The sequence below is a fragment of the Scyliorhinus torazame genome, chromosome 1 (genome assembly GCF_047496885.1).
Source record: "Scyliorhinus torazame isolate Kashiwa2021f chromosome 1, sScyTor2.1, whole genome shotgun sequence".
NCBI classification, from domain to species: Eukaryota; Metazoa; Chordata; class Chondrichthyes; order Carcharhiniformes; family Scyliorhinidae; genus Scyliorhinus; species Scyliorhinus torazame.
Genome location: NC_092707.1, coordinates 60,681,263 through 60,709,181, shown reverse-complemented (window position 1 = coordinate 60,709,181; position 27,919 = coordinate 60,681,263). Strand labels below are relative to the sequence as shown.

The following is a 27,919-nucleotide window of genomic DNA, read 5'->3' as shown; positions in this document are numbered from 1 at the left end:
CCCACTGTTGCTAAATTATCTAATATCCAATGCTGATTGTGCAGAAATGTCCTCCAACTAAATCTCGGGAAGATGAGGGCAGCACGGTCTGCATGGTTAGCACAGCTGCCTCACGTGCCGAGGACCCGGGTTTGATCCCGGCCCCAGGTCACTGTCTGTGTAGAGTTTGCACATTCTTCCGTGTCCACTCCCTAACTATTGGCTTCATCCCTATCCCAAGCAACAGGAGCATGGTGCCAGATTTTGAGGTACCAGAGCTCCAAGAAAAGATGTTGGCCATATCATTTCTGAATCTATTACGATGCTGTTTTCCTTAAATTATATTTCCTTATAGTCTGTAGCATATCCAAAATGTCATTACATAACTGTTTAATTATTTAATTCAAGCCTATTAAAAGCACAAATTACAGTAATCTTTACTTACTTCTGACTAGGGGATGGTATATGGAGGGACAATCACTTTTCTTGATGTATGTTATCAACCTATATCTGAGCATACATAGCAGTTTTAAAGTTTGAAGATGATGCAAGACTTGTACTGTGAACTGTGACGAGGACAATGATAGACTTCAAGAGGATATGGACAGGCTGGGAGAAGAGGCAGACACATGGCTGATGAAATCCAATGTAGAGGATTGTGAAGTGAAGCACTTGGTCTGAAGAATGAGGAGGAGGTGACATAAAATTAAAAGGGACAATTCTTAAGGAAGTGCAGGGGCAGAGGTACATTGGTATCCTTGTGTATAAATCACTGAAGATGGCAGAGCAGGTTGAGAAAGCAGTTATAAATTATACTGAACCTCGCATTTTATAAATAGGGAAGAGTACAAAAGCAAGTAAGTTATGAGCCTTCATAAAATGCTGGTTCAGCCTCAGGATGTAAGTGTTTCACATCCTCGGGCCACCACAGCCAAGAAATGAATGCTCACTAGGCAAACACAGCAGGGTGTTCAGGCATATTGATGCTACTTTAGATCCTGGGAACCTTGAGCTTCAAAGACCCAGAAATACCTGTTTATGAGAAAGCTGTGTGCAGGGAGTTGTACGGTCCGGATTTATTTCACACTAAGGGCGCTGCACAGGAGGATTACTGCTGTTGCTGCTATGAGGCCCTGTATCCTTGACTCGGCCTTCTCTCCTCCACCTCTTAACCTCCTCAGGCTCCGGATTCGCAGCCACACCGCGAGCTCCGGATATTCTGGTCAACTCTTACCGTCAGGTCTGTACTCAATCTCCAGGAACCCGTTGCTTTTGGGCCAAAGGACAGTGAGTTCCTTTCCTGCATTGAAAGGCTATAAAAGGCTACACACAAAAGGCTACTTAAGAAAATGAGATCCCATGGTGTTGGGGTGGTATATTAGCATGGATAGAGGATTGGCTAACTGATAGAAGACAGAGAGTTTGGATAAGAGGGACATTTTCAGGATGGCAACCTGTAATTAGTGGAGTGCCACAGGATTCAATGCTAGGGCCACAATTATTTACAATATATATTAATGACTTGGATGAGGGACGTGAATGTTCTATTGCCAAGTTTGCGGACGACACAAAAGAAGGTAGAAAGGCAAGTGGTCTGGATAACAGAGTCTACAGAGGGATATAGACAGGTTAAGTGAGTGGGCAAAAACATGGCAGATGTAATGTAGGAAAATGTGAAGTTATGCACTTTGGTAGGAAGAATAAAGGAGTTGAATATTATTTAAATGGAGAAACACTGCAGAAAGCTGCAGCACAGAGACATTTAGGGATCCTCATGCATAAATCACAAAACGTTTGGCAAGTAATTGAGAAGGCCAATGGAATGTTGGCCTTTATTTCAAAGTGAATGGCCTTTAAAAATGGGGAAATCTTGTTAAAACTATACAAGGCACTCATCAGACTACTCCTGGAATACTGTGAACAGTTTTGGTCTCCTTAACTAATGAAATATAAACTGGCATTGGAGGCAGTGCAGAGGATGCCGAGGTTGATCCTGGGTACGGAGGAATTTTAGGAGGAGCAGTTGAAGTCTGGGCCTGTACTCACTGAAATTTAGAGGAATGATAGGTGACCTTCTTGAGACATATAGGACTCTCAGAGAGCTTCACAAGGCAGATGTTGAGGGGTTGTTTCCCCTTGTGAGACCAGAGGACATATTCTCAGAATAAGGGGTCACCCATTTAAGACCGAGATGTGGGGGAATTTCTTCCCTGAGGATAGTGAATCTGTAGAATTCTTTGCCACTCTGGGCTGTACAGGCTGAGTCGTTAAGTATGTTCAAAGCTGAGGTAGACAAATTTTTCATTAGTAAGGGAATCGAGGGTTATGGAGATAGGGCAGGAAAGTGGAGTTGAGGAGTAGCACATCAGATCAGCCATGATCTCACTGAAGGGCGGAGCAGTCACGATGGGCCAAATGGCCTACCTCTGCTCCTGTGTCTTACAGTGATTGCAGGCCTCTCTGGCTGAGATAATCATTGATTATCCATTTCTGGGATCTTTAAGAACCTGAATGAGTGCGAGACAGGAAGATACAGTTAGATTATTTTCCTGGAAACCTTTTAAATCTCTGTCTTTTCCCAACTTTGTACAAACTCATAAATGAGGAAATCACACACAAACGACTCCATGAAACTCCTCCATTAAACATTAAGCGGTTTATCGTGAGATGGTTCCATTTACTGTATTCAAATCTGGTATAAAAGTAGCTGTGCTCAGGATGTGATTCACACAGTTTTCTGTTCTGAAGTTAGATGTGCTATACTGTGACTTTTTAAAAAGAAAGTCCAATTAATGGTAATTTTAGCAAGGCCAACCCATCTAACCTGCACATCTTTGGGTTGTGGGGGTGAAACCCATGCAGATACGGGGAGAATGTGCAAACTCCACACAGACAGTGACCTAGGGCCGGGATCGAACCTGGGTCCTCAGTGCCGTGAGGCAGCAGTACTAAACAATGCGCGACCGTGCTGCCCTTGTCTATCCCACATGGCACAGTGGTAGTGCCACACAACACGATGGAGGGTATCCTCAAAGTGAGGATGGGACTTTGGGCGCAATTCTCCCCAAACCTGTCTAAGTTAATTTGTGGCGGGCTTTTCAGGGAGTTTCCCGCTGGTCAAATACCAAATTTATTTCAAAACATTTTTAAAATAATAAATGTGATGGACTTCGAGCAGATCTAGCAACTCAAGACTGGGCATCCATGAGGTGCTGTGGGCCATCAGCAGCAGCAACAGAATTGTATTCACCCACAATCTGCAACCTCATGGGCTGGAATATCCCCCAATCTATCATTACCACCAACTCAGGGGATCAACCCTGGTTCAATGAAGAGTGCAGGAGAGCAACAACATCAGGCATACCAAAAAAGTTGTCAGTCTGGTGAAGCTACAACACAGGACTACTTGTGTGCCAAACAGCAAAAACAGCAAGTAATAGACAGAGCTAAGCAATTCCACAGCGAATGCATCAGATCTAAGCTCTGCAGTCCTGCCACATCCAGCCATGAATGGTGAAGGACAATTAAACAACTCACTGGAGGAGGAGGCTCCACAAATATCCTCAGTCTCAATGATAGAGGAGCCCAGCACCTATGTACAAAAGACAAGGCTGAGGCATTCGCAACAATCTTCAGCCAGAAGTGCCGAGTGGATGATCCATCTCTGTCTCCTCCAGCATCACAGATGTCAATATTCAGCCAATACGATTCACTTCAGGTGACATCAAGAAATGGCTGAAGGCACTGGATACTGCAAAGGCTATGGGCCCTGACAATATTCTAACAATAATATGGAAGACTTGTGCTCCAGAATTTGCCACACCCCAGCCAAGCTGTTCCAGTACAGCTATAACACTGGCATCTACCTGGCCATGTGGAAAATTGCCCAGGTGTGTCCTGTACACAACAAACAGGACAAATCCTACCCCAGCCAATTACCACCCTATCAGTCTACTCTCCATCATCAGCAAGTGATGGAAGGAGACATCAATAGAGCTATAAAACGGCACTTACTCAGCAATAACTTGCTCACGGATGCTCAGTTTGGATCCTCCAGAGTCACTCAGCTCCTAATCTCATTACAGCCTTGGTTCAAACATGGACAAAAGAATGGAATGTCAGAGGTGAGGTGAGAGTGACTGCCCTTAGGGCGGCACGTTGCTCAGTTATTAGCACTGCTGCCTATGACACTGAGGACCCGGGTTCGATTCCGACCCTGGGTTACTGTCTGTGTGGAGTTTGCAAATACTCCCCGTGTCTGCATGGGTCTCACCCCCCACAACCCAAAGATGTGCAGGTTAGGTTGATTGGCCACGCTAAATTGCCACTTAATTGGAAAAAAATAATTGGGTACTCTAAATTTATAAAATTAGAGAGTGACTGCCCTTGGCATCAAGGCAGCATTTGACCGAGTATGGCATCGAGAAGCCCTAGCTAAACAGGTGTCAATGGGAATCAGGGGAAAATCTCCCCGCTTGTTGGAGTCATACCTGGCACAAAGAAAGATGGTTGTGGTGGTTGGAGGTCAATCACCTCAGCTCCAGAACATCACTGCAGGAGTTCCTCAGGACAGTGTCCTCGGCCCAACTTCAGCTGCTTCATCAATGACCTCCTTTCCATCATAAGGTCAGAAGTGGCAATGTTTGCGAATGACTGCACAATGTTCAGCACCATTCGCCACTCCTCAGATAACAAAGCAGTCCATGTCCAAATGAAGCAAGATCTGAACAATATCCAGGCTTGGGATGAGAAGTGGCAAGTTACATTCGTGCCACACAAGTGCCAGACAATGACCATCACCTACAAGATAGGATTTAATCACCACCCTTGACATTCAATGGCATTACCATCTCTGAATCCCCCACATTAATCATCCTGGGGGTTACCATTGATCAAAAACTGACTATGGACTAGCCATATTAATACTGTGGCTACCAGGGCAGGTCAAAGGCTAGGGATCCTACAGCGAGTAATTCATCTCCTGACCTCTCCAAAGCCTGTCCACCATCTACAAGGCACAAGTCAGGAGTGTAATGGAATACTCTCCACTTGACTGGATGAGTACAGCTCCAACGACACTCAAGAAACTCAACACCATCCAGGACAAAGCAGCCCGCTTGATTGCTCCCCCTTCCACACACATTCAAACCCTCCACCACTGGCGAACAGTGGCAGCCGTGTGTACCACCTACAAGATGCACTGCAGTAACTCACCAAGGTTCCTTCGACAGCACTATCCAAACCCACGACCACTAGCTTCTAGAAGGACAAGAGCAGCAGATAACTGGGAACCCCACCACCTGGAGTTTTCCAAAGTCACTCACCACCTTGACTTGGAAATACATCGACATTCCTTCACTGTCGCTGGGGCAACATCCTGGAACTCCCTCCCTAACAATACAGTGGGTGTACCTACACCTCAAGGTCTGCAGTGGTTCAAGAAGGCAACTCCCCATCACCTTCTGAAGGGTAACTAGGGATGGGCAATAAATGCTGGCCTAATTAGCGACACCTACATCCCGTAAATTAATAAAAAGAAAAGGAAATGCACGAGGATACCCAGATGCCTCTGCACCAAAGCACTCTGAAGTTTCTCTCCATTTAGATAATAAGTTGCCTTTCCATTTCTCCGACCAAAATGGATAACCTCACACTTACTCGCATTAAACTCCATCTACCAAATTTTGGTCCACTTATCAAATCTACCTATATCTATTAATAAATTAGTTATTTCCTCATTGCAACTTACTTTCCCACCTATTTTAGTGACATCTGAAAATTTGGCTATAGTATCTTCTGTCCCTGCCTCCAAGTCATTAATATATATTGTAAATAGCCGGGGCTAGAGGACCGTACCCTGTGGCACCCTAGTTACATCTTGCCATCCAGAAAAAGACCCATTTATCCCAACTCTTAGCCTTCTCTCGGTTAGCCAATGTTCTATTCAATCTAATAAATTACCGCTAATCCCATGTGATCTTACCTGGTGTATTAACCTTTTAATCAAATGCCTTCTGGAAGTCCAGATATAGTACATCTACAGGATCTCCATTATCCACTTGGCTTTTTACGCCTTCAAAGAACTCTAGTAAATCAGTCAAACGCAATTTATCCTTCATAAAAACATGCTGACTCTGATAGATTGCATTTTGACTTTCCAAATGTCCTGTTACTTCCTTAATAATGGATTCTAACAATTTCCCAACGACAGATGTTAAACAAATTGATCGAGAGTTTCCTGCTTTCTGTCTCCCTCCCTTTTTGAATATGTGCGTTACATTAGCATTTTTCCAAACGACTGGAACCTTTCTCGTATCCAGGGAATTTTGGAATGTTATAATCAATGGATCCACTATCTCCATTGTCACTTCCTTTAAGACCCTGGGATGTAGGCCATCAGGCCCCTGGGACTTGTCTGCCGTCAATCCCAAAAGTTTGTTCAGTACTTCTTCACTATTGATGCTGATTGTTCTAAGTTCCTCCCTTTCTATTACCTCTGTATTACCTGTACTATTGGGATGGTACTATTGTCCTCCACCGTGAAAACTGAGGCAAAATATTGATTTTGTGTCTCCGCCATCTGTGTTCCCCACTATTAACTCCTGGGTCTGATCCTCCAAAGGACCAACATTCACTTCTCTTCCTTTTCACATACTTAGAGAAGCTTTTGTTTTTTTAAATATTTTGCACTTGTCTTCTTTCGTAATTTACCTTTGCTATTTTACAAACTTTTAAATAACCCTGTGTTGATCTTTAAAAGTTCTCCTATATTCCAGCCTGCCACAGGCCTTTGCAATACGGTGTGCCTTAGCTTTTATCTATTTGTTATCTTTAACTTCCTTACGGAGCCATGGATGCTTTTTTTCCCCTCGAACAATCTTTCTTCCGCTCTGGAATATATTTTAGAATATATCTTAGTTGGGAAGAATTGAATATCTCCTGAAACAACTGCCACTGATCATTAACTGTCCTACCTTTTAGTCTTCCTGCCCAGTCCACGAGGGCCAAATCAGTCCTCATGCCTATGTAATTACCTTTGTTTAACTCCCGAATGCTAGTTTGGGACTCCAGTTTCTCACCCTCAAACTGAATTTGAAATTCTAACATGCTATGATCATTAGAGGATACTTAATTATGAAGTATTTAATTAATTCCTCCTCATTACACAATACCAAATCCAGAATAGCCTGCTTCCTGGTTGGTTGCAAAACATATTGCTCCAAAAAACAATCACTCCCTCTCTCCCTCGAGGCTACCCTTGCCAATTTAATTAATCCAGTCGATACGCATATTAAACTCACCCTTGATTATTACCGTACTTATCTTACAAGCCCCCAGTATTTCCTGCTTTATACTGTGCTCCACTGCAGAACTCCTGTTTGTGGACCTACAGATTATTCCCACCCGGGACTTCTTTCCTTTGGTATTTTTTATTTCTACCCAGACTGATTCCATGTCTTGATCTCCTTTGTCTCTATTTGTGCTTTTAACTCATTAATTCTGTTCCCAATGCTTTGTGCAATCAGACACAAAGGCCGGGATTCTCCATTAACCGGCGGGCGGGCCATACCGGCGGCGAGGAGTGGCGCCGCGCCAGCCGGTGCCGAAGGGCCTCCACCATCCGGCGCGAGTTGGCGCATGCGCGGGAGCGCCAGCGTGTGCTTGCATGATCCCAGCACATGCGCAGGGGGGTTCTTCTCCGCGCCGGCCATGGCGGACCCTTACAGCGGCCGGCGCGGAGGGAAAGAGTGCCCCCACGGCACAGGCCCGCCCGCGGATCGGTGGGCCCTGATCGCGGGCCAGGCCTCCGTGGGGGCCCCCTCCGAGGCCAGATCCCCCCGCGCCCCCCTGAGGACTCTGCAGGCTGCCAGCAGAGCCATGTCCCGGTAAGGACCTTGTTTGTTTTACATTGGCGGGACTGGCCGAAAACGGGCGGCCACTCGGCCCATCACGGAGCGGAGGATCGCCGGGGGGCCCACTGCCAACGGTCCCCGACTGGCGCAACGCGATTCCCGCCCCCGCCAAAAAACCGGCGCCGGGGAATCCGGCAGCCGGCGCCGGGGCGGGATTCACGCCCCCCCCCCCCCCCCCCCCCCCCCCGGCGATTCTCCAGCCCGGTGGGTGGTCGAAGAATCCCACCCAAAGTCTTTAAGTTTGTTCTATTATCAAGTATCCCTACTCTTGTATGAGACGTTGGTGCAATGTGATGTTCACACAGAATAGTACAGTGCAGAAGAGGCCCTTTGGCCCATCCAGTCTACACCAACGCATGAAAGGCCCTGACCTTCCCACCTAATCCCACTTGCTAGCACTTGGCCTTGAATGTTATGACATGCCTCATCCAGTGCTCATCCAGGTACTTTTTAATGGATATGAGGCATCCCACCTCCCAGGCAGTGGATTCCAGACCGTCACCACTCTCTGGGCAAAACGTTTTCTTCTCAAATCCCCCCTAATCCTCCCACCCCTCACTTTGAACCGGTGTCCCCTCGTAACTAACCCTTCAACTAAGGGAAACAGCTGCTCCCTATCCACCCTGTCCATGCCCCTCATGATCTTGTGCACCTCCATCAGGTCACCCCATATGTTCTGCCCCTTCCTTTTATTTTCTGGTAATAATCCGAACCAAACTTCTCCGTTAACTTTGATTTTCTAATTTTCCATGCAACTGAACTCACCCCCCACTATTTATTTTAAAGCCCTATTTACAGCCCTGGTTATGCAATTCACCAGGACTCTGGTCTCAGCATGATTCAGGTGATGACCGTCCCATCGGAACAGCTCCCTCCATCCCCAGTACTGGTGACAATGTGCCATGAATTCAAACCCATTTTTCCGACACCAACCTTTGAGTCACGCATTTACCTCTTTAATCTGATTGACCCTGTTCCAATTAGTTTGTGGCTAAGGTAGGAATCTTGAGATTATTACCTTTTGGTTCTACTTTTTAATTTAGCCCCCAGCTGCTCATATTCCCTCAGCAGAATCTCTACCTTTGTTCTACTTATGTAATTGGCACCTATGTGGACCACGACAACTAGACCTTTCTCATCCCACTTCAAGTTCCTCTGCAGTCCAGATGAGATAGCCCAAACCCTGGCACCAGGTAGGCAACGCAACCTTCAGGACTCTTGATTCTGGTCACGGAGAACAGTGTCAATGTCCCTAACTATACTATTGCCGCGGAGCAGTTACTTACCAACAAATGAATTTACCACTTTCCTGTGTCATCATCCTATATTGTTTTTCAAACTCAGCTTGCTGCCCATGTAAAGGTGGCCCTCGCAGGTTGGGCTGTCTCTGCTCCTGGAAGGTAAGTGAAGGCTCCCAGCTTCGTGCTGTATTTATCCTCTGCCCGGGTAGAGGTGTCCTTCGCAGGTCAGGCTGTCTCTGCTCCCGGAAGGTAAGTGAAGGCCCCGAGCCTCTCTGCCCGAGTAGAAGTGTCCCTCGCAGGTTGGGCTGTCTCTGCTCCCGGAAGGTAAGTGAAGGCCCGGAGCCTTTCTGCCCGCATAAAGTTGTCCCTCGCAGGTCGGGCTCTCTCCACTCCCAGAAGGTAAGGCAACAGTCTGAGATTCAACCAGTTTGTTCCCATCCTTGGTGTCATATTTGGTCCTGAGATGCCCTTCCGACCTCATATTCACACTGTCACCAAGACTGCCTATTTCCACATCCATAACATCGTCAAACTTCGCCCTGCCTCAGCTCATCTGCTGCTGAAATCCTCATCCATGCCTTTGTATCTCTGGACCTGATTATTCCAATGCACTCCTAGCTAGACTCCCACACTCTACCCTCCATAAACTTAAACTTATCCAAAACTCTGCTGCCTGTGTCTGAACTTGCAGCAAATCCCATTCCATTACCACTCCTGCATTCACTGATCTAGACTAGCTCCATGTGAAGTGGCATTTCAATTTTAAAATACTCATCCTTGTTTTCAAATCCCTCTATGACCTCGATCCTTGCCATCTCTGCAATCTTCTCCAAGCCCTCAACCCTCTGAGATATCTTCATTCCTCTAATTCTGGCCTCTCATGTATCCCCAATCATAAATCTCTTCACCATTGTAGGTCATACCTTCAGCTGCCTAGGTCGCAAGCTCTGGAAAATTCTCCTTATACCTCAATACCCTTCTCCACCTCACTTTCCTCCTTTAAGTGTCCTCTTTGACTCAGCATTTAATTATCTGCCCTTATGTCTCCTCATGTGGCTTGGGGTCATACATTGCTTTATAATGCTCTTGTGAAGTGCCTATATGAATATAAGTTGCTTTTGAACTTCTGAAGCACAGCATCTTAGACTTGAGCTATCAACGCAACAATGACAATTATTCTAAAATAACCATTTTAATTCTTACTTTGTTCAGCTTTCAACATATATATATTTTGAACGTCTGGGAAAATGCTCAATAGAAAGAACTGTAGTACTGGTTAGGACTTAGAGCCATTCAGCTCTAAGAAGGAATTATATCTGAAGCATTAACGGTCTGTCGTTCTGTGTTTTCTGAGTTGACATTGCTGATTTGGGGTTTGTTTCAGATCAAGGAGGTCCAAAATGGTGGGTGTTTAATTACATCCCTCCCGGGGCAATTATGGGATCACCATGGCTGGTCTCATTGCCTCTTCCCATTCTAATCCAGCCAGAGAAAAAATAAGGCAATGAATGGGTCAGGGTGAGCAGAGGATCAAGCTGATACCCATGAAGGAAATATAGTCTGGCATCTTCAGGTCACTTCACGCAAAGAAAGGTTACTCGGGTGAAATATTGAAGGCATATATCACCCACGGGACTGCATCACAATGAAGAATCAGCATGTTTAGGATAGAGGGAGATAACATTTTTAAGTGGTGAGTCATAAAAAAAAACCGAAGTCATTAAAACAAGCCAAAGAACATGCTTATAAGTAAAAGCAAATTCAAGTACTTTAAGTTTTGCTTCTGAATTAATGTTCTAAACCTCAAAGATAACATAAGCATAAAATTGTCACCTTCCATCTACTTTCACTTTCTACGCAATTCTCACAGGATGTGAAAGAATGAAACGTCATCCACCCACTCTATAACCATAAACCATTTCATTGTATACATACGAGGACTGATCAAAGAGGAACATTAATTATTTGCATCAAAGTGGATTCATTTTTACAGGAACATCGGCAGACTTCTAGCCGACAAAAGGCAGTTCTTTAATAAACAAATGACACAGTTTTCAACCGCATTATTATCCACAATCAAGGAAGGTATGTTACATAAACAGCTTAGATTCAACATGGTCCTACTGGATTTCACACACGATACACAATTCTCATTACCGTAACAGTACGCATGTTTGAGGATGGTAAAATATTTCTGAGAGGTCTTGTGGTTCAATGGGTAGTGTCCCTGCCTCTGAGCTAGAAGCTTCAGTTCCAAGTCCCACCCCAGGACTTGATGGCCAAAGAAGGTACATTCAGAATGTAGCCAAACAGGTTGAGTGTCAACCTGCAAATCCTTCCAAAAGCACCAATGGCTGGTGATAAGAGCCAAGAGACTCCTGGTCAGCCACGCTTTATGTGGAGTGATGCCCCTCAAGGAATAAGCCCCTGGTGACAGACTAGCGACCTGTTCCGGGAATTACTAGTTATGGAAGCAGACTGCCTTGATGCACCACTAGGTACAGGAAGAGAATAGAAGAAGACAACAATATTTCTGGAAAGGAGATTAGTGATTAAAAGATCATCCTTTGATGCTGGCAGAGAAGAGTAGGTGTGTGGTTGGAGAGGTTTTCTCAGATAGGCTGCAATGGGGTGAGCAAACTGAAGGATTTAGAGGCTGATTTGCTGAGTCATAGGGAGGGGTTCGCAGAACTCCTGTGTGGAAGAGAAGCCAGGGCACCAAGTCAGGATTCGCTGAAGGTTGTGTAGGATGGATGGATGGACGGACGGAGGTACCAATTCTGACAAAGAACAACATTTCAGAAAAAACACTTTTGAAGTGATGAAAGTCACAATTAGGGGTTCAACATTGGTTTGGGGAGGGAAGCAGAAACTTGGATTAGCAATGCTCTTGCAGTATAAGAATGGAGTATGACAACAGACCAGATGTGAAGCACAAACAAAAAAGGTCATCTCAGTGCAGGGGAATGCTGACTCTGTCCCACACCAGACTCAGCCCCGAGCGCTCAGCCGGGGTACGTGATCGAGTGAGAGCCACAGGCATGTCGGACACACAAAAGCAGAAATGGTCAGGCTTGCATTTAAATTATTATCACATGAAATGACTTGAAATATATATACAAATCAATTTAAATTAATAATTCACTACAAGTAGTGGCGAGAATAATATATGGGCAAGCGTGCATTTTAATAAATGTCACGTGATGATACCATAGGACGTTTATGCAGTAGTTGAGATACCTGTACATCTAAACATGTTCTCTATTGATAATGTTTCCTATTAATAAAGGATGTTTTGGTTCTCCAAACAGCATTTGATACATGCATAAACAATAGAAGCTGGGAAGCTAACTTTGTGGGTGAACTAACCATGGCATATTTGGTTTATAATGCTAATAATATACAGCAGTTAGTGTTTCTCTGAACCATCCAGTAAATTGCGTTTCTACATCCTTTTTGACTACTTCCTTGGTACATTTTTACTTCTGACTTAATCACACAGAAGCCAACCATCTGAACGAGGCAAGAAATGTGATATATTTCTCTTAATATACGACTGAGGACAATGATAAAATGTCCAGCTTTTTCTCTCACGGTGTATGGACATGGTTTCAAACACTTGCCACAGTAATACACGGCATAGTGTTTTTCACACTAGATTTTCAACTCAAACAAGGGATTTAAATAAATACTCTTGGTCCAAAAGAATTTGCAGCTGCTTTGTGATATTCACAGGACTATCCTGGCATTTCCTCATACAGATATTATGGAAATTAGATAATTCCATCAGTGCAAAGACATTGCAACAGATTTCCTCTGCACCAGAGAAAGCAGTCACGAAAATTAATTTCTAATCAGGTGAAAACATACGAGTGTTGCAACCGACAATGTTTTGTGGAAAAATGATAAACTCTTCCGCTCATACAAGCCCCACTCACAAGTTTCATCAGCAACAAGGTTTATTAGATCACACTATTGCCCACAAATTATCTTAATGTCTTAAGAGCTGGATGCCTCAGGGCAGACCCAGAAGGAAAGAATATTGTTTCCTTAGTGTAATTAACCTATTGATGGAATATTAATGTCCTTAACTGGAGATAAGTATGTCAGTCTATATTGCATACCATTAAATAATTCTCTCATCAAGTATCATGAGCAAAGCGTAGTTTACAAGGGTTGGGTTGCACAATTTGCAGGATTCAGATCCTGCGATTACTTTTGTTCTTGCCTTTACTCACAAGCCCCATTTATTTCAAGTATGTAGAAAACAAGGGTGAGTCTAACCCTGAAATGTACACTGTAAACAAGAAAAGGAAATGATGGTGAGATTGGTCCTGAAATGTATCGCCTACATCTAGGCTATAGATAATACTGAGGGTTACAGGGAATAGTAAGTACTGCAATACATTATATGAAAGCAAATTCAAAACCTTCTACTTATTTGGGAGGGCTGATAGGCATATGGGAACAAGAGAAGCCCATTCAGCCTATTCCACATTTAATTAGGTCATAACTGATCTGTACTTTAGCTCCTGTGTTTGTTTTGTGTTACTTGATATCTGACTCAACATGCTTTCAAATTTCAACTGGCCCACCACAACCAATGAGACAGGTCCAGATTTCCAATACCCTTCTTGTGAAAAATTGTTTTCCAATTTCCCTCTTAAATGGCTTTGCTCCAACACCAGAGGAAAAGGTTTCTCTGTATCTATACTATCAAAACCTTTCATCATTTGAAATATTTTACCCGGACTATCCCTCAACCTTCTTAACCCCAAGGGAATATAAGACAAAATAATGCTGTCTTCCTGCCTTAATAAATTAACTCTTTAAGCCCTGACATTGTTCTGCTGAATCTGATTTGTACCCCTTCCTAAGTCATTATATTGTCCCCTGATTTATGGTGCCCAAAACTGAACAACATAATTTTTGAATTCTAATCCCCAAGATCAATATCAACACTCCATTGGCTATGTTGATGAAACTTTGTACTTGTGCACTAGCTTTTAGTAATCTGTGGACATGAAGAACTGAATTGCTTTGTGCCTCCCCATCTCCTGGTCTCTCACATTAAGGAAAAAAAAATTTTCCCTTCTGAAATCCGAAATGGAAAATCTCAGACTTCCCAACATTGAACTCCATCTGCCATAATGTTATCCACTTACTTTGGCTGTAATGTTCCTTTGCCATTTCCTGTTCCCAATTATACAACAATTTTGTCTTCCTACTTGGTGTCATCTGTATATTTGTATGTAGAATTCTATATTCCTTCATCCAAGTCATTAGTATCATGGTTAAAAAAACCCAGACTAAACTACACAACCATGGGGAACACCACTTGTCACATCTCATCGATCAAAGGACAAACACTTTATCCCTACTCTCTGTTCCCCATCGCAATCAACTACCAACTCACACCACAATGTTTCCTCCAATTTCACATGTTCTTGTTTCTACTCCCAATATTGTGTGTAGAGCAACAAGTGCCTTCACAAAGTCAATTTAGACAATTTTCTGAGACATTCCCCAGCCACTTTCTCAGGAAAAAAACTACATTATTCAGGCATGATTGCCACCTTCATCAATTAGTGCTGACTCTTCCCACATATACTTGACGTGCTTTGCCATTCTCATGTCCAATGGTACAAGCCAGTAACGAACCATATAAATACTGTGGCTACGTGAGCAGGTCAGAAGGCTACGAATCATGTGGTGAGCAACTTACCTACCAACTCCCCAAAGCTTGTCCACAATCTACAAGTCGCAAGTCAGATGTGTGGTGGAATACTCTCCACTTGCCTGGATGAGTGCGGCTCCAACAACACTCAAGAAGCTTGACACCATCCAAGACAAAGCAGCCCACTTGTTTGGCACCCCATCCACTAACATTCACTTCCTCTGCCACCGTTGCACAGTGGCAGCATTGTGTACCATCTGCATGGTGCACTGCAGGAATTCACAAAGGTTCCTTAGGCAGCACCTTCCAAACCCACAACCACTACCATCTAGAAAGACAAGAGCAGAAGATACCTGGGAACAGTACCACCTGGAAGTTCCCCTCCAAACCACTAAGCATCCTGACTTGGAAATATATTGCCATTCCTTCATTGTCGCTGGTTCAAAATCTTGGGGCTCCGTCCCTAACAGCACTGTGGGTGTACCTTCACCACATGACTGCAGCGGTTCAAGAAGGTAGCTCACCACCAACTTCTCGGGTAATTAGGCAAAAAATGCTGGCCTAGCCAAAAAAACATCCCTTGAATGAGTAAAAGAAAAAACTTCTCCACAAATTACCTTAAACTGACTGGTTCCAATGCTAAGACACAAATCCTGAATCTAAAGAGGTTTGGAAAACTCTTGACTACTGCACCTGCAATTTCTTTAACAATATATATATATAATATAGTTATATTTTGTAATGGAAGATATCAGGTGCTGGAGATTTATTTATCTTAAGTCCCATTATTTTCTTCATTACACTTTTCTTACTTATACCAAGTCCAATAGGCATTCACCCTAAATTATTTTTAGATTTCCTTGTACCGCTGGTATTTTATTTTCTTCTGCCACTATGAAAATGGATAAATGTACTAATTTACAAGTTTGCTATTTTCTTATTATCGATTGCAGTCACACTTGCATCTTCCTTTAATGGGCACACAATTCCCTTCACTACTCTCTTCCAGTTAATATATGTAAAAGTCTTTGCTGTTAGCTTCGATATCTCTCGCCAATTTCTTCGTATCCCCTTTTTGATGGCCTATTTCTTTCTTTGTATTCCTTTGTTGCCTTTTCTAACTTTCTGCTGGATTTCTGTTTTTCCTTGTGTGTGTGTGTGTGTGTGTGTGTGGGGGTCTTTTAGCTTGTGTATCTTACCTCATTTATTGACTATGGCTGTATAACTACATACTTTTAAAGGCATGCATTGGTTTTGCATTATATTAAATATTTTTCTGAATATTGTCCATAGATTTATCATAACAGTTCAGCCCAATTTACCACAGCGGTCAACTTATTTGTCATTATTTCAAAATTTGCCTTACTTAAATTTAAACCTTTGGTTTTGTGATTCTCCCATCAAACCCAATATCAAATTCAATTTTGGTCACTTATTGGTAGATGCTTCCCTATGGTCACATTGTTAACTAACTCTGATTTGTTATGCAGCACCAAATTCAGTATAGTCTGTTCCCTGCAATGTTCAAATCTATTCTTTTCGGTGCTTATAAAATCATAGTATGTGCACCATAAAAAGTAAAATTTGTTAAATATGACTTATCTGTTGTCCAAGAATTAACACTGGGGAACACCAAGGGAACACTTGCTTAAGAGTGGCTTCATTAAGCTGTGCAACACAGTGGCACAATGGTTAGCACTGCTGCCTCACAGCACCGAGGTCCGAGGTTCGATCCCGGCTCTGGGTCACTGCCCGTGTCAAGTTTGCATGTTCTTCCCGTGTTTACGTGGGTTTCCACAACCTGAAGATGTGCAGGGTAGGTGGATTGGCCATGTTAAATTGACCCTTAATTGGAAAAAATTAATTGGGCACTCGAAAATTTAAAAGAGAGATTTAAAAAAGAGTGGCTTCATTTTCACTTGTTTGAGGACTAAAATGATGAGTATTGAACAGGTTCAAATGTTGAATCCAAGATTAATGCATGGAGAAAGTAACAGAGAAATGATGGTGGATGATGTGACAAAACATGGTTTACATTCTATATTACCAGACCAATGATTAGTGTCACGTCCCAGCCTTTGCACCTTCCCCAAGTCCACTGGAGAAAATAGACATTATAAAAGGTAATGCATGTTCTCCTGCTTCATCATATACTATATATTTTTATATAATTCTAGATGTCATAATAAGAGATATCTTTCTCAGTCACTCGTTGTCTTATTTTGTGCTTCAGATTAGTGCTTCCCTGATGGCCTAATGCACAAGTATCATGCTTTTAATCTTCATGGACTTCCTACGTGTTATGGAGCCCAAAGGGCTACGTATAGAAGTTTATGTGACATTAGCCTGCATATATCTCAAGTTACAGATACTAAGAGATTTTGGAAATTTCCACCAATTCGGAAACAACAGTCATTTTTAAACGTACAATACAGGAAATTCAGATAGGATAAACCACAAAAGTTGGACATTGTACGTCTAGTGGGCAAAGAAGGAGCATTTAGTGATACTGATTGCCAATCTTTTAAAAAATAAATTTAGAGTACTCAATTATTTTTTTCCAATTAAGGAGAAATTTAGCGTGGCCAATCCACCTCCCTACACATCTTTTGGGTTTTGGGAGTGAGACCTATGCAGACACGGGGAGAATGTGCAAACTCCACACAGATAATGACCCGGGGCCGGGATCGAAGCCGGGTCCTCGTCGCAGTGAGGCAGCAGTGCTAACCACTGCGCCACCGTGCCCCCCTCACTTTGATTCCCAATCTCTACTAATTAATCCCATCTCTTACAGGTCTTCTGCCTTACAAAGCCTCAGTTAGGGCAATGCAATGGCATCAGTGCACATCAGACATCCGGGATCTACTCCTGATAGGCATCCAGTGACTCTGCTGGGATGAGTGCAGGTACAGGCATGATCTGAAAGAACAGTTACAGCTCAACTGCGCTGTCCGCAGTTGAACAGTTACTAATTCCTACAGTCTAGGCGCCAATGTAAAAAAAACAGGCTGTTGAACAGGTGCTGTAGGTACCCCCAGATCGGCATCAACTAGTAGCTTCAGGAAAAGTGCAGAAAATTGGCAAAAATAATACCCAACACGCTAGAGGTCAGGGGGCATGTGAATAAAGACATGTGTCAATCTGTCTTGATTTCTGGTGGTTTTACTTGGATTACAGCACGGGCATTTTAGGGATATTCAGATTGTTCCAGCAGTTCATCCAACATGTTTCCCCAGATTCCTTCCCGCTATCTCTTTTAGGGCAACAGGAGCTACAGAAATATTTGTGTTTCTCTTTAAAATACCCTTTTGTATTACACTGAGTAGTTTGCCCTTGACATTTAAGAGTGTTGTAACAGTTAAAAATGTTCTTTAAACCTCCTCATGCCCTAGTGTTCTTTACAGCTTGAATATCAAATCAATACTAGTTCAAGTCCAAGTAACATTTTCAGTTCGTCAGTCTAAGTTCTTGGGCATTTGGCTGTCATTCCTGTCCTCATTTTAAAAATACATCAGCAGTATACCACCCTATATGCCAGCTGCTAATTTTACCCTATTTTTATGCAGACACATGCTAGCATTGGTAATGTTACTTTTACAGGACTAGTAGATAAAGCTTTTATTTTATTTAATAAAGCAAACAGGATGCCTGGGAGGCAAATCGAGATACTCTCTGGAAATTGGTGATGGTTGAAAATTAATTCCGTCCCAATTAAACGCCAGGTTACATTGAATGAAGGCAGGTGGTGGGTGAGGCTGTGGAGATGGAAGGGAAGGGCAGGGTTTTCGAGTTAAACCTCCCCAGCCGGTTTTGGAGTTAAACTTCCCCAGCCGGTTGCCCTCTTTCTCTGCCTTCACCTGACCATTGTGTGTACAGATATACGCGGGGGGGGGGGGGGGGGGTAAAAATACCTTGAAAAGGGCCGCTTTCAGCTTCGGTCGTGTCACCTTCATTAAAAAAGGTGGCTCGAATCCAGGTTAAAAACATTTAAACAAGCAAAAAAAGATTCTGGGAGATTGGTACAGGTCAATATTTGCAGCTGATAAGGTGTAAGTCTCTCCGGGGGGGGGGGGGGGGGGTACCTGCCTCGCCATATGTTCGAAGCTTTACGGAAACCGGTCAGAATAAACAGGTCGCGGGATCTGGTCCAGTGTCCCCTTTTAAACCGGATTGCTCCCATTGCCCATCGACAGGACAACAGTCAGCGGTGAAATCGGACAGCTCGACTCGACGTTTGGAGTGTCCCCTTAAAGCCAGCTCGGGAGAAAATAAAATCAGTGGCCACCTGGGTGACAAACAAGATCCCGGACTTCCTGCTCTGAGATTAAACCAAAAATTCTCAAAGCAAAATCATAATTTGAAGGGAAAAAAGGACAAAAGAGGGGGTGCAAAACAGGAAAGTATAATAAACAGCAGCAACAACAGCACGCCACAAAGCTGACTGTGTAGAATGAATGCCGGCTTCAGGGTTCCAGGCAGCGAGTAATGTGTGTGCAGACGTTTGTTTTTTTACCTGCTGCCTGTCAAACTGCTCCCTCTCTGCCTCCAGACTGTGCACGGAGCGGCGGTGCAGCACTTTGGCGGGGACCTGTCTGATGGTGTTCATGCTGAACCGTCCCACACAGGGGGCTGCTGCTGAGGGGGAAGGGGAGGCTTCCGCGATGCCAGAGAGCGGGGCGCTGATCCGGAGTGTTTGAATATAGACAGTCTGATCCTGATGGTGTCCGCACTCAGCAACAACTCACAGCCAGCAGCATGATGGGAAAGCGAGAGCTGCTGACGGACTGCCAGCCCAGCTCTGACAAGTACACCCAGTCTGCTGCCTGCCTGCCGAGTGGCACACAGCACACACCCTCTGTGTGTGTGTGTGTGCCTCTGGCTTTTCAAACAACCCACCCACAAACTGGATGCAAATTATGGGGGCCGCTGTTATCGCCCTGAAATGCATTCAACCCACTCTCTCTTTTATGGTTAAATATCACCAGGCCACTCTTGAACTATACCCCATTTTTCTGTTCGATCCCCATATTTGATTTAATTTATTTTCCCAATTAAGGGGCAATTTTAGCGTGGGCAACCCGCCCACCCTGCTCGTCTTCTCCCGTTGTGGGGGCGAGACCCACCCAGACACGGGGAGAATGTGCAAACTCCACACAGACAGTGACCCGGGTCCTCGGCACTAGGAGGCAGCAGTGCTAACCACTGTGCTACCATGCCACCCTGATCCCCATATTGATAACATGAGAAATTGGAGAAGCCCACAGAGAAAGGAGGCCATTCGACCCATCGAGCCTGCACCCACCCTCTGAAAGAGCACCTTACCCAGTCCAACTTTCTTTCAGGCGGTGGTGTTCCTGAGCATTTGCTGTCCTTGTCCTTCTAGATGGTAGAGGTTGTGGGTTTTGAATAATGACCAATACAAAAAAAAACAAATATTACAGATGCTAGAAATGTGAAAGTTATACTGGAGGGTGCTGGAAATACTCAGCCAGTCTGGCAGCATCTGTGGAGAATGAAAGCAAATGACCATAATGAATAATGATTACTTTGGAAAGATACAAGCAGAAGCCAGTGGATGCTGTGCTTCAATAAGGAGTCATTATCTTTATGCGAGAAAGTGAGAAAAAGTGACAAGTTAGTTATGAGGAGAGGTTGAATAAACTCGGTTTGTTCTCACTGGAACGTCGGAGGTTGAGGGGCGACTTGATAGAGGTCTACAAAATAATAAGGGGCATAGACAGAGTGGATAGTCAGAGGCTTTTTCCCAGGGTAGAGGGGTCAATTACTAGGGGGCGTAGGTTTAAGGTGTGAGGGGCAAGGTTTAGAGGAGATGTACGAGGCAAGCTTTTTTACACAGAGGGTAGTGGGTGCCTGGAACTCGCTGCCGGAGGAGGTGGTGAAAGCAGAGACCATAGTGACGTTTAAGGGCTGTCTTGACAAATACATGAATAGGATGGGAATAGAGGGATACGGACGCCGGAAGTGTAGAAGATTTTAGTTTAGATGGGCAGCATGGTCGGAGCAGGCTTGGAGGGCCGAAGGGCCTGATCCTGTGCTGTACTTTTCTTTGTTCTTTGTAAGAAGTCAACTTCAGTTCAATCCTCCAGAGAAGGTTTTAAACCTCCAAAGAAGGTTGGGGGCGGATTGATAGCACAGTGGTTAGCACCGTTGTTTCACAGATCTAGGGTCCCAGATTTGATTCCCGGCTTGGGTCACTGTCTGTGCAGAGTCTGCATGTCCTTCCCATGTCTGCGTGGGTTTCCTCCCACAGTCCAAAGATGTTAGGTGGATTGGCCATGCTAAATTGCCCTTAGGTTAGATGGGGTTACTGGGATGGGGTGGGGGCGTGGGCTTAGGTGGGATGCTCTTTCCAGGAGCCGGTGTAGACTCGATGGGCCGAGTGGCCTCCTTCTGCACTGTAAATTCCATGATTCTATGAAATCAGACCTTTTGATTTTTATTACAACTCATTGTTTATACTTAAGGGTTTATTTACACAGTTTTAGCACCTGCATCTCTAATATCAAAGAGCCAAAATTTCCATTCTTTAAAAAATATATTTCATGGGATGTGGGCATCGCTAGCTGGGCCAGCATTTGTTGCTCATCAATAATTGCCCCTTGAAATGAGTGGCGTGCTAGGCCGTTACAGAGGGCAGTTGAGTCGACCACATAGCTGTGGGTCTGGAGTCATGGGTAGGCCAGACTGGGTAAGGATGGCAGATTTCCTTCCCTGAAGGACATTAGTGAACCAGTTGGGTTTTTACAACAATCGATGATTCTCTCCCAGTTAGTACTTAACTGCTAATTTTAAAATGCTAGAAAATTAATATGTACATAGGAAACATTGTAAAAATGAACTCGCCCATGCATTTGAAGATGATGCCATTTTAAAAATTGAATGTTTTACTAGTTTGCCATAGATCTAAACAAGGTCACCCAGCCTCCTTCGAAATCAGCTCACGTAACACACAGAGCCTGCTAAATTCCCATCAAGTACTGTCTGAGGGGACAGAGTTAGCAACAACAATTTACATTGTTGACATAATAAACATCTCAAGATGCTCAGAGGATCCTATGAAGCAAAAATGGACACTGAGCCACATAAGACCATATTAGGGCAGATGGCCACAAACTGAATGAAAGAAAACAGTTTGAAGGAACATCTTAAAGGAGGAAAGAGAGTTAGAAATTTGGAGAGGGTTAGGGAGGGAATTCGAGGACTTAGTAGGGGCTAGGCAACTGAAGGCATGGCCCCCAATGGTAGTGCAATTCAAATCTACGAGACTCAAAGAGGCCAGCATTATATGAGCACAGATATCTCGGAGGGTCACGGGGCTGGAGGAGCAAGGAGGAAATGATGGATTTTAAAACAAATATGAGATTTTAAAAATTGAATTGTTGCTTGCTTGACTCGAAATCAATGTAAGTCAATGGACATTGGTGATCGGGGAACAGGATGTGGTGTGAGTCAAAGACACAGGCAGGTGATCTTTGGATGACCTCAAGTTTACACAGGGTAGAATGTGGGATGCGAGTCAGGAGTGGAATAGTCATGTCTAGAGGTAACAAGAGGCATGGGTGAGGAATTCAGCAGCCATAGAGCTGAGGCGGGGAGATGTCAGACAAACATACAATTGGATAGGAGCAAATCTTTGTTGTCTCAACACGGCAAAAAAAAATGCTGTCTGTAATAAAATTGCTTGCAGTAACTCCCTAAAACCCATGTAATCCTTTCCAATTCTCACATCAATCTTCAGAGCTTCTCTTTGACAGGGCAATCTTCTGAAAGGAAGGGAAAGACTGCTTTCACCACAAAGAATAATGATCGAAAGCTTAAGATTTGATTGATGTCAGACAACACAATAGCAAAATCGAGAATAAAGTGCAAGAGTACAAACATAAGAACTAGGAGCAGGAGTAGTGTGGTAAACCACTGTGTCCCTATATTGAGGGTAGTACGGTAGAACCTGCACTACAGATTCACCTGGGCCCCTGCATGCTAGCTCCACCCAGGAGCCGGGTTATAAATATGCGTGGCCTTCAGCTAGCAGCCATTTCGCCAGCTGCTGTAGGAGGCCACACTTTAGATACTAATAAAGCCTCAGTTTGAATTCAACTTCGTCTCCAGCCAAATTGATCGTGCCTCAATTTATTAGTATCTGATTCAGAAGATGGACCTCCGGATTAAACCAGATCGCCTGCAGCTGGATCCACACGCAAGCGATGCCAGAAAGGACTTTCAGCACTGGCTAACTTGTTTTGAAGAGTATATCAACGCGGCGCCGACCCCTGTTCCAGAGGCTCAGAAGATTCAAATCTTGTACTCCAGACTCAACTCTAAAATCGTCCCGCTGATCCAGGATGCGCCCAATTACAAAGAGAGTTATGAGTATAAGACGAACGCCAGACACGCACTCGCAACGCGTACTCAACTAGCTGGTGAGTCAATCGAGGACTTCGGGAGGGCCCTGATCCCACTAGTTTGGGACAGTGACTGCCAGGACGTTACAGCTAAGGAGCACTCAGATCTCCTTATGAGGGACGCTTTTGTAACTGGGATTGGGTCCGATGTTATCAGGCAGCGGCTCCTAGAAGGGACCTCGCAGAGACTAAAACACTAGCGTTTTCCATGACGGTCGCCCTGCGCAATGTACAGTCCAAAGCCCCCAACCGCGCGGCTCACTCCTCCTTCAAGGGCCCCACAGGCAGCCGCCCCAGCGGGGGCGCTGCCCACCCAGTACACCTGCGCTACGTGCCAGCCAGTGATCTCCGGGGGGCCCCGATGCTATTTTTGCGGCCACTATGCAGTGGTGTGCCAGGCCCACTCAGCGGCAGCGGTCCCCCCCCCCCCCCCCCCCCGCCCCCCGTCACAGACAATGGGCGCAGCTAACCTCCCGTCCTCCCCAGGCCATGTGCGAGCAATGGGCGCCGCCATCTTCTCCCCCGCACCAGGCCCGCTCAGCGGCAGCCTCTACGTCCTCCCTAACCTCTGCGCTGCACTTATCCTTGGCCTGGATTTTCAGTGCAACCTCCAGAGCCTGACCCTTAAATTCGGCGGACCCTTACCACCCCTCACTGTGTGCGGCGTCGCGACCCTAAAGGTCGATCCTCCTTCCCTCTTTGCCAATCTAACTCCAGATTGCAAACCCGTCGCCATCAGGGGCAGACGGTACAGCACCCAGGATAAGGCCTTCATCAGGTCCGAGGTCCAGCGGCTGTTTCAGGAGGGAGTCATCGAGGTCAGCAACAGCCCCTGGAGAGCTCAAGTGGTAGTGGTTAAGTCTGGGGAGAAAAATCGAATGGTCGTGGACTACAGCCAGACCATCAACAGGTACACGCAGCTCGACGCGTAACCCCTCCCACGCATATCTGACATGGTTAACCAGATTGCACAGTACCGGGTCTTCTCAACGGTGGACCTGAAATCCGCTTACCACCAGCTCCCTATCCGTAAATCGGACTGGCCATACACCGCCTTCGAGGCAGACGGCCGGCTATATCACTTCCTTAGGGTCCCCTTCGGCGTCACCAATGGGGTTTCGGTCTTCCAAAGGGAGATGGTCCAAATGGTCGACCGGTACGGCTTGCAGGCCACATTTCCATACCTAGACAATGTGGCCATCTGCGGCCATGATCAGCAGGACCACAACGCCAACCTCGCTAAATTTCTCCGCACCGCCACTCTCCTCAACCTCACGTATAACAAGAAGTGTGTGTTCCATACAAACCGCTTAGCCATCCTCGGCTACGTAGTCCAGAACGGAGTTCTGGGGCCCGATCCCGACCGCATGCGCCTCCTCATGGAACTTCCCCTCCCCCACTGCCCCAAGACCCTCAAACACTGCCTGGGGTTCTTCTCGTATTACGCTCAGTGGGTCCCAAACTATGCGGACAAGGCCCGCCCACTCATACAGTCCACTCATTTCCCCCTGACGGCAGAGGCCCAACATGCCTTCGCCCGGATCAGAGATGATTTTGCCAAAGCTGGAATGCACTCTGTAGACGAAACACTTCCTTTCCAAGTAGAAAGCGACGCATCGGACTTCGCCCTTGCCGCCACCCTCAACCAGGCAGGCAGGCCCGTGGCATTCTTTTTCCGCACCCTCCATACCTCCGAAATTCGGCACTCATCCATCGAAAAGGAGGCCAGGCTATCATTGAGGCTGTGCGACATTGGAGGCATTACCTGGCCGGCAGAAGATTCGCTCTCCTCACTGACCACTGTTCGGTAGCCTTCATGCTCAACAACACGCAGCGGGGAAAGATCAAAAATGACAACATTTTGCGGTGGAAAATTGAGCTCTCCACCTATAACTACAAGATTATGTATCGCCCTGGCAAACTCAACGAGTCCCCAGACGCCCTATCCCGAGGTGCATGTGCCAGCGCACAGGTAGACCGACTCCGGACCCTGCATGACAACCTTTGTCACCCAGGGGTCACTCGGTTGTACCACTTCATTAAGGCACAAAATTTCCCCTACTCCGTCGAGGAAGTAAGGACGATCACCAAGGACTGCCAGGTCTGTGCAGAGTGCAAACCGCACTTCTACCGGCCGAACCACGCATATCAGGTGAAGGCCTACCGCCCCTTTGAACGCCTCAGAGTGGATTTCAAAGCCCCCCCTCCCCTCCTCCGACCGACACACGTATTTCCTCAGTGTGATTGATGAATGCTCCCGTTTTCCCTTCGCCATCCCATGCCCCGACATGACGTCTGCCACCGTCATTAAAGCCCTTAATTCTATCTTCACTCTGTTCGCCTTCCCCGCCTACATCCACAGTGACAGGGGATCCTCATTCATGAGTGATGAGCTACGCCAGTTCCTGCTCAGCAGGGGTAGCGCCTCCAGCAGAACAACGAGCTACAACCCCCGGGAAACGGACAGGTAGAAAAGGAGAATGGGACGGTATGAAGGGCCGTCCAGCTGGCCCTACAGTCCAGAAATCTCCCGGCCTCCGGCTGGCAAGAGGTCCTCCCTGATGCACTACATTCCATTCGATCATTACTTTGCACTGCTACTAACAGTACACCGCATGAACGCCTTTTTGCCTTCCCCAGGAAGTCCACATCCGGGGTATCGCTCCCATCTTGGCTCACAGCTCCGGGAACCGTGCTTCTCCATAAACATGTGCGGCTCCACAAGGCGGACCCATTGGTGGAAAGGGTGCACCTGCTCCACGCAAACCCACAGTACACCTACGTGGCGGTCCCCGATGGCCACCAGGATACCGTCTCCCTCAGGGACCTGGCACCAGCAGGTTCCGCACCCACACCACCCCCGTCGCTCCCGGCGCCACCCTCCCCTCCCCTGCCGCCCCCATCACCCCCCCCCTAGGAGCGTCCGTCCTCCCCCTGCCCACCCCCGTTGATGAAGAGGATTTCAGCACACTCCCGGAGTCAACTTCGACCACGACAGCACCAACATCGCCGGCTCCACTTCGTCGATCCCAGAGGACGATCAAGACGCCGGACCGGCTGAACCTCTGACCAGCCCACTGGATGACCAGAGACATTTGTTTTCCCACTGTTCTGTAAATATTAAAGATTGCGAATTGTATATAGTTATCCACCACCCCCGCCGACTCAATTTTAACAGGGGGTGAATGTGGTAAACCACTGTGTTCCTATATTAAGAGTTGTACGGTAGAACCTGCACTACAGATTCACCTGGGCCCCTGCATGCTAGCTCCGCCCAGGAGCCGGGTTATAAATATGCGTGGCCTTCAGCTAGCAGCCATTTCACCAGCTGCTGTAGGAGGCCACACTTCAGATACTAATAAAGCCTCAGTTTGAATTCAACTTCGTCTCCAGCCAAATTGATCGTGCCTCAAGTAGGCAATCTGGCCCCTTGAGCCTGCTCTGCCATTCAAGGAGATCATGGCTGATCTTTTGTGGACTCAGCTCCACTTTCCGGCCCGAACACCATAACGCTTAATCCCTTCATTCTTCAAAAAACGATCTATCTTTATCTTAAAAACATTTAATGAAGGAGCCTCTACTGATTCACTGGGCAAGGAATTCCATAGATTCACAACCCTTTGGGTGAAGACGTTCCTCCTAAACTCAGTCCTAAATCTACTTCCCCTTATTTTGAGGCTATGCCCCCTAGTTCTGCTTTCACCCGCCAGTGGAAACAACCTGCCCGCATCTATCCTATCTGTTCCCTTCATAATTTTATATGTTTCTATAAGATCCCCCCTCATCCTTCTAAATTCCAACGAGTACAGTCCCAATCTACTCAACCTCTCCTCGTAATCCAACCCCTTCAGCTCTGGGATTAACCTAGTGAATCTCCTCTGCACACTCTCCAGCGCCAGTACGTCCTTTCTCAGGTAAGGAGACCAAAACTGAACACAATACTCCAGGTGTGGCCTCACTAACACCTTATACAATTGCAGCATAACCTCCCTAGTCTTAAACTCCATCCCTCTAGCGATGAAGGACAAAATTCCATTTGCTGCCTTAATCACCTGTTGCACCTGTAAACCAACGTTTTGCGACTCATGCACAAGCACACCCAGGTTTCTCTGCACAGCAGCATGTTTTAATAATTTATAAATGATCAAATGTAAGTTATTTCTTTGTAAATGGTGTGAAACTAGTTGAAGTTCCTGACACAGGAAAGATTGACCTTGGGAGTGAATAAAGATGTTGCACTAAGTCACACAAGCCCCAAAGAACTAGGTTTAATTCCCGCATTGTTTTGAGTGAGCTAATTTAAATCCATGGCATTGTCCAGGTCATTATTATTAACCTTCGAAGCCATCGTTCAGGTTAGGTACGATCAGGTAAGTTGCCACTTCATGATCACAATACCCTTGATCAGAACTGCTAAAGATTGGTTTCCAATCTGGTAAGGCCTTCACCTTTCAAATAGTGTGTATTCCTCACACATTTGGAGCCTAGCACATTAAAACGCGATGGCACTGCGGGTAGGCAGTGTCAACAAATACGTGGCACTGACTGACATGAATGAAAGACAGTACTGTTGGCTCAGGAATCAACAACAATGTGAGTTTGGACTGGAAGAGGGCAGTGTTGCTGGCAGTGAGGGGTTGGTGGCAGCACACTGCACTCTTGTGAGAGCCTGTGGACCTACCGTGG

The 27,919-nt window shown here is 45.6% G+C and overlaps 1 protein-coding gene across 3 annotated transcripts in view; it reads right to left on the bottom strand.

The window, feature by feature from the left end:
• Positions 1–19,649, bottom strand: part of LOC140408416 (huntingtin-interacting protein 1-related protein-like) — a 235,419-nt gene extending 215,770 nt beyond the window's left edge. For 2 of the 3 annotated variants that reach the window (XM_072495588.1, XM_072495597.1), the window contains exon 1: positions 19,324–19,648. In XM_072495588.1, the coding sequence (XP_072351689.1) occupies positions 19,324–19,416 (93 nt within the window). In that variant the 5' untranslated portion in view covers positions 19,417–19,648. Of the gene's footprint in view, positions 1–19,323 lie in introns of all 3 variants that reach the window. The other variant, XM_072495577.1, reaches the window with a different exon arrangement.
• Between the last annotated feature and the right edge of the window lie 8,270 nt (positions 19,650–27,919).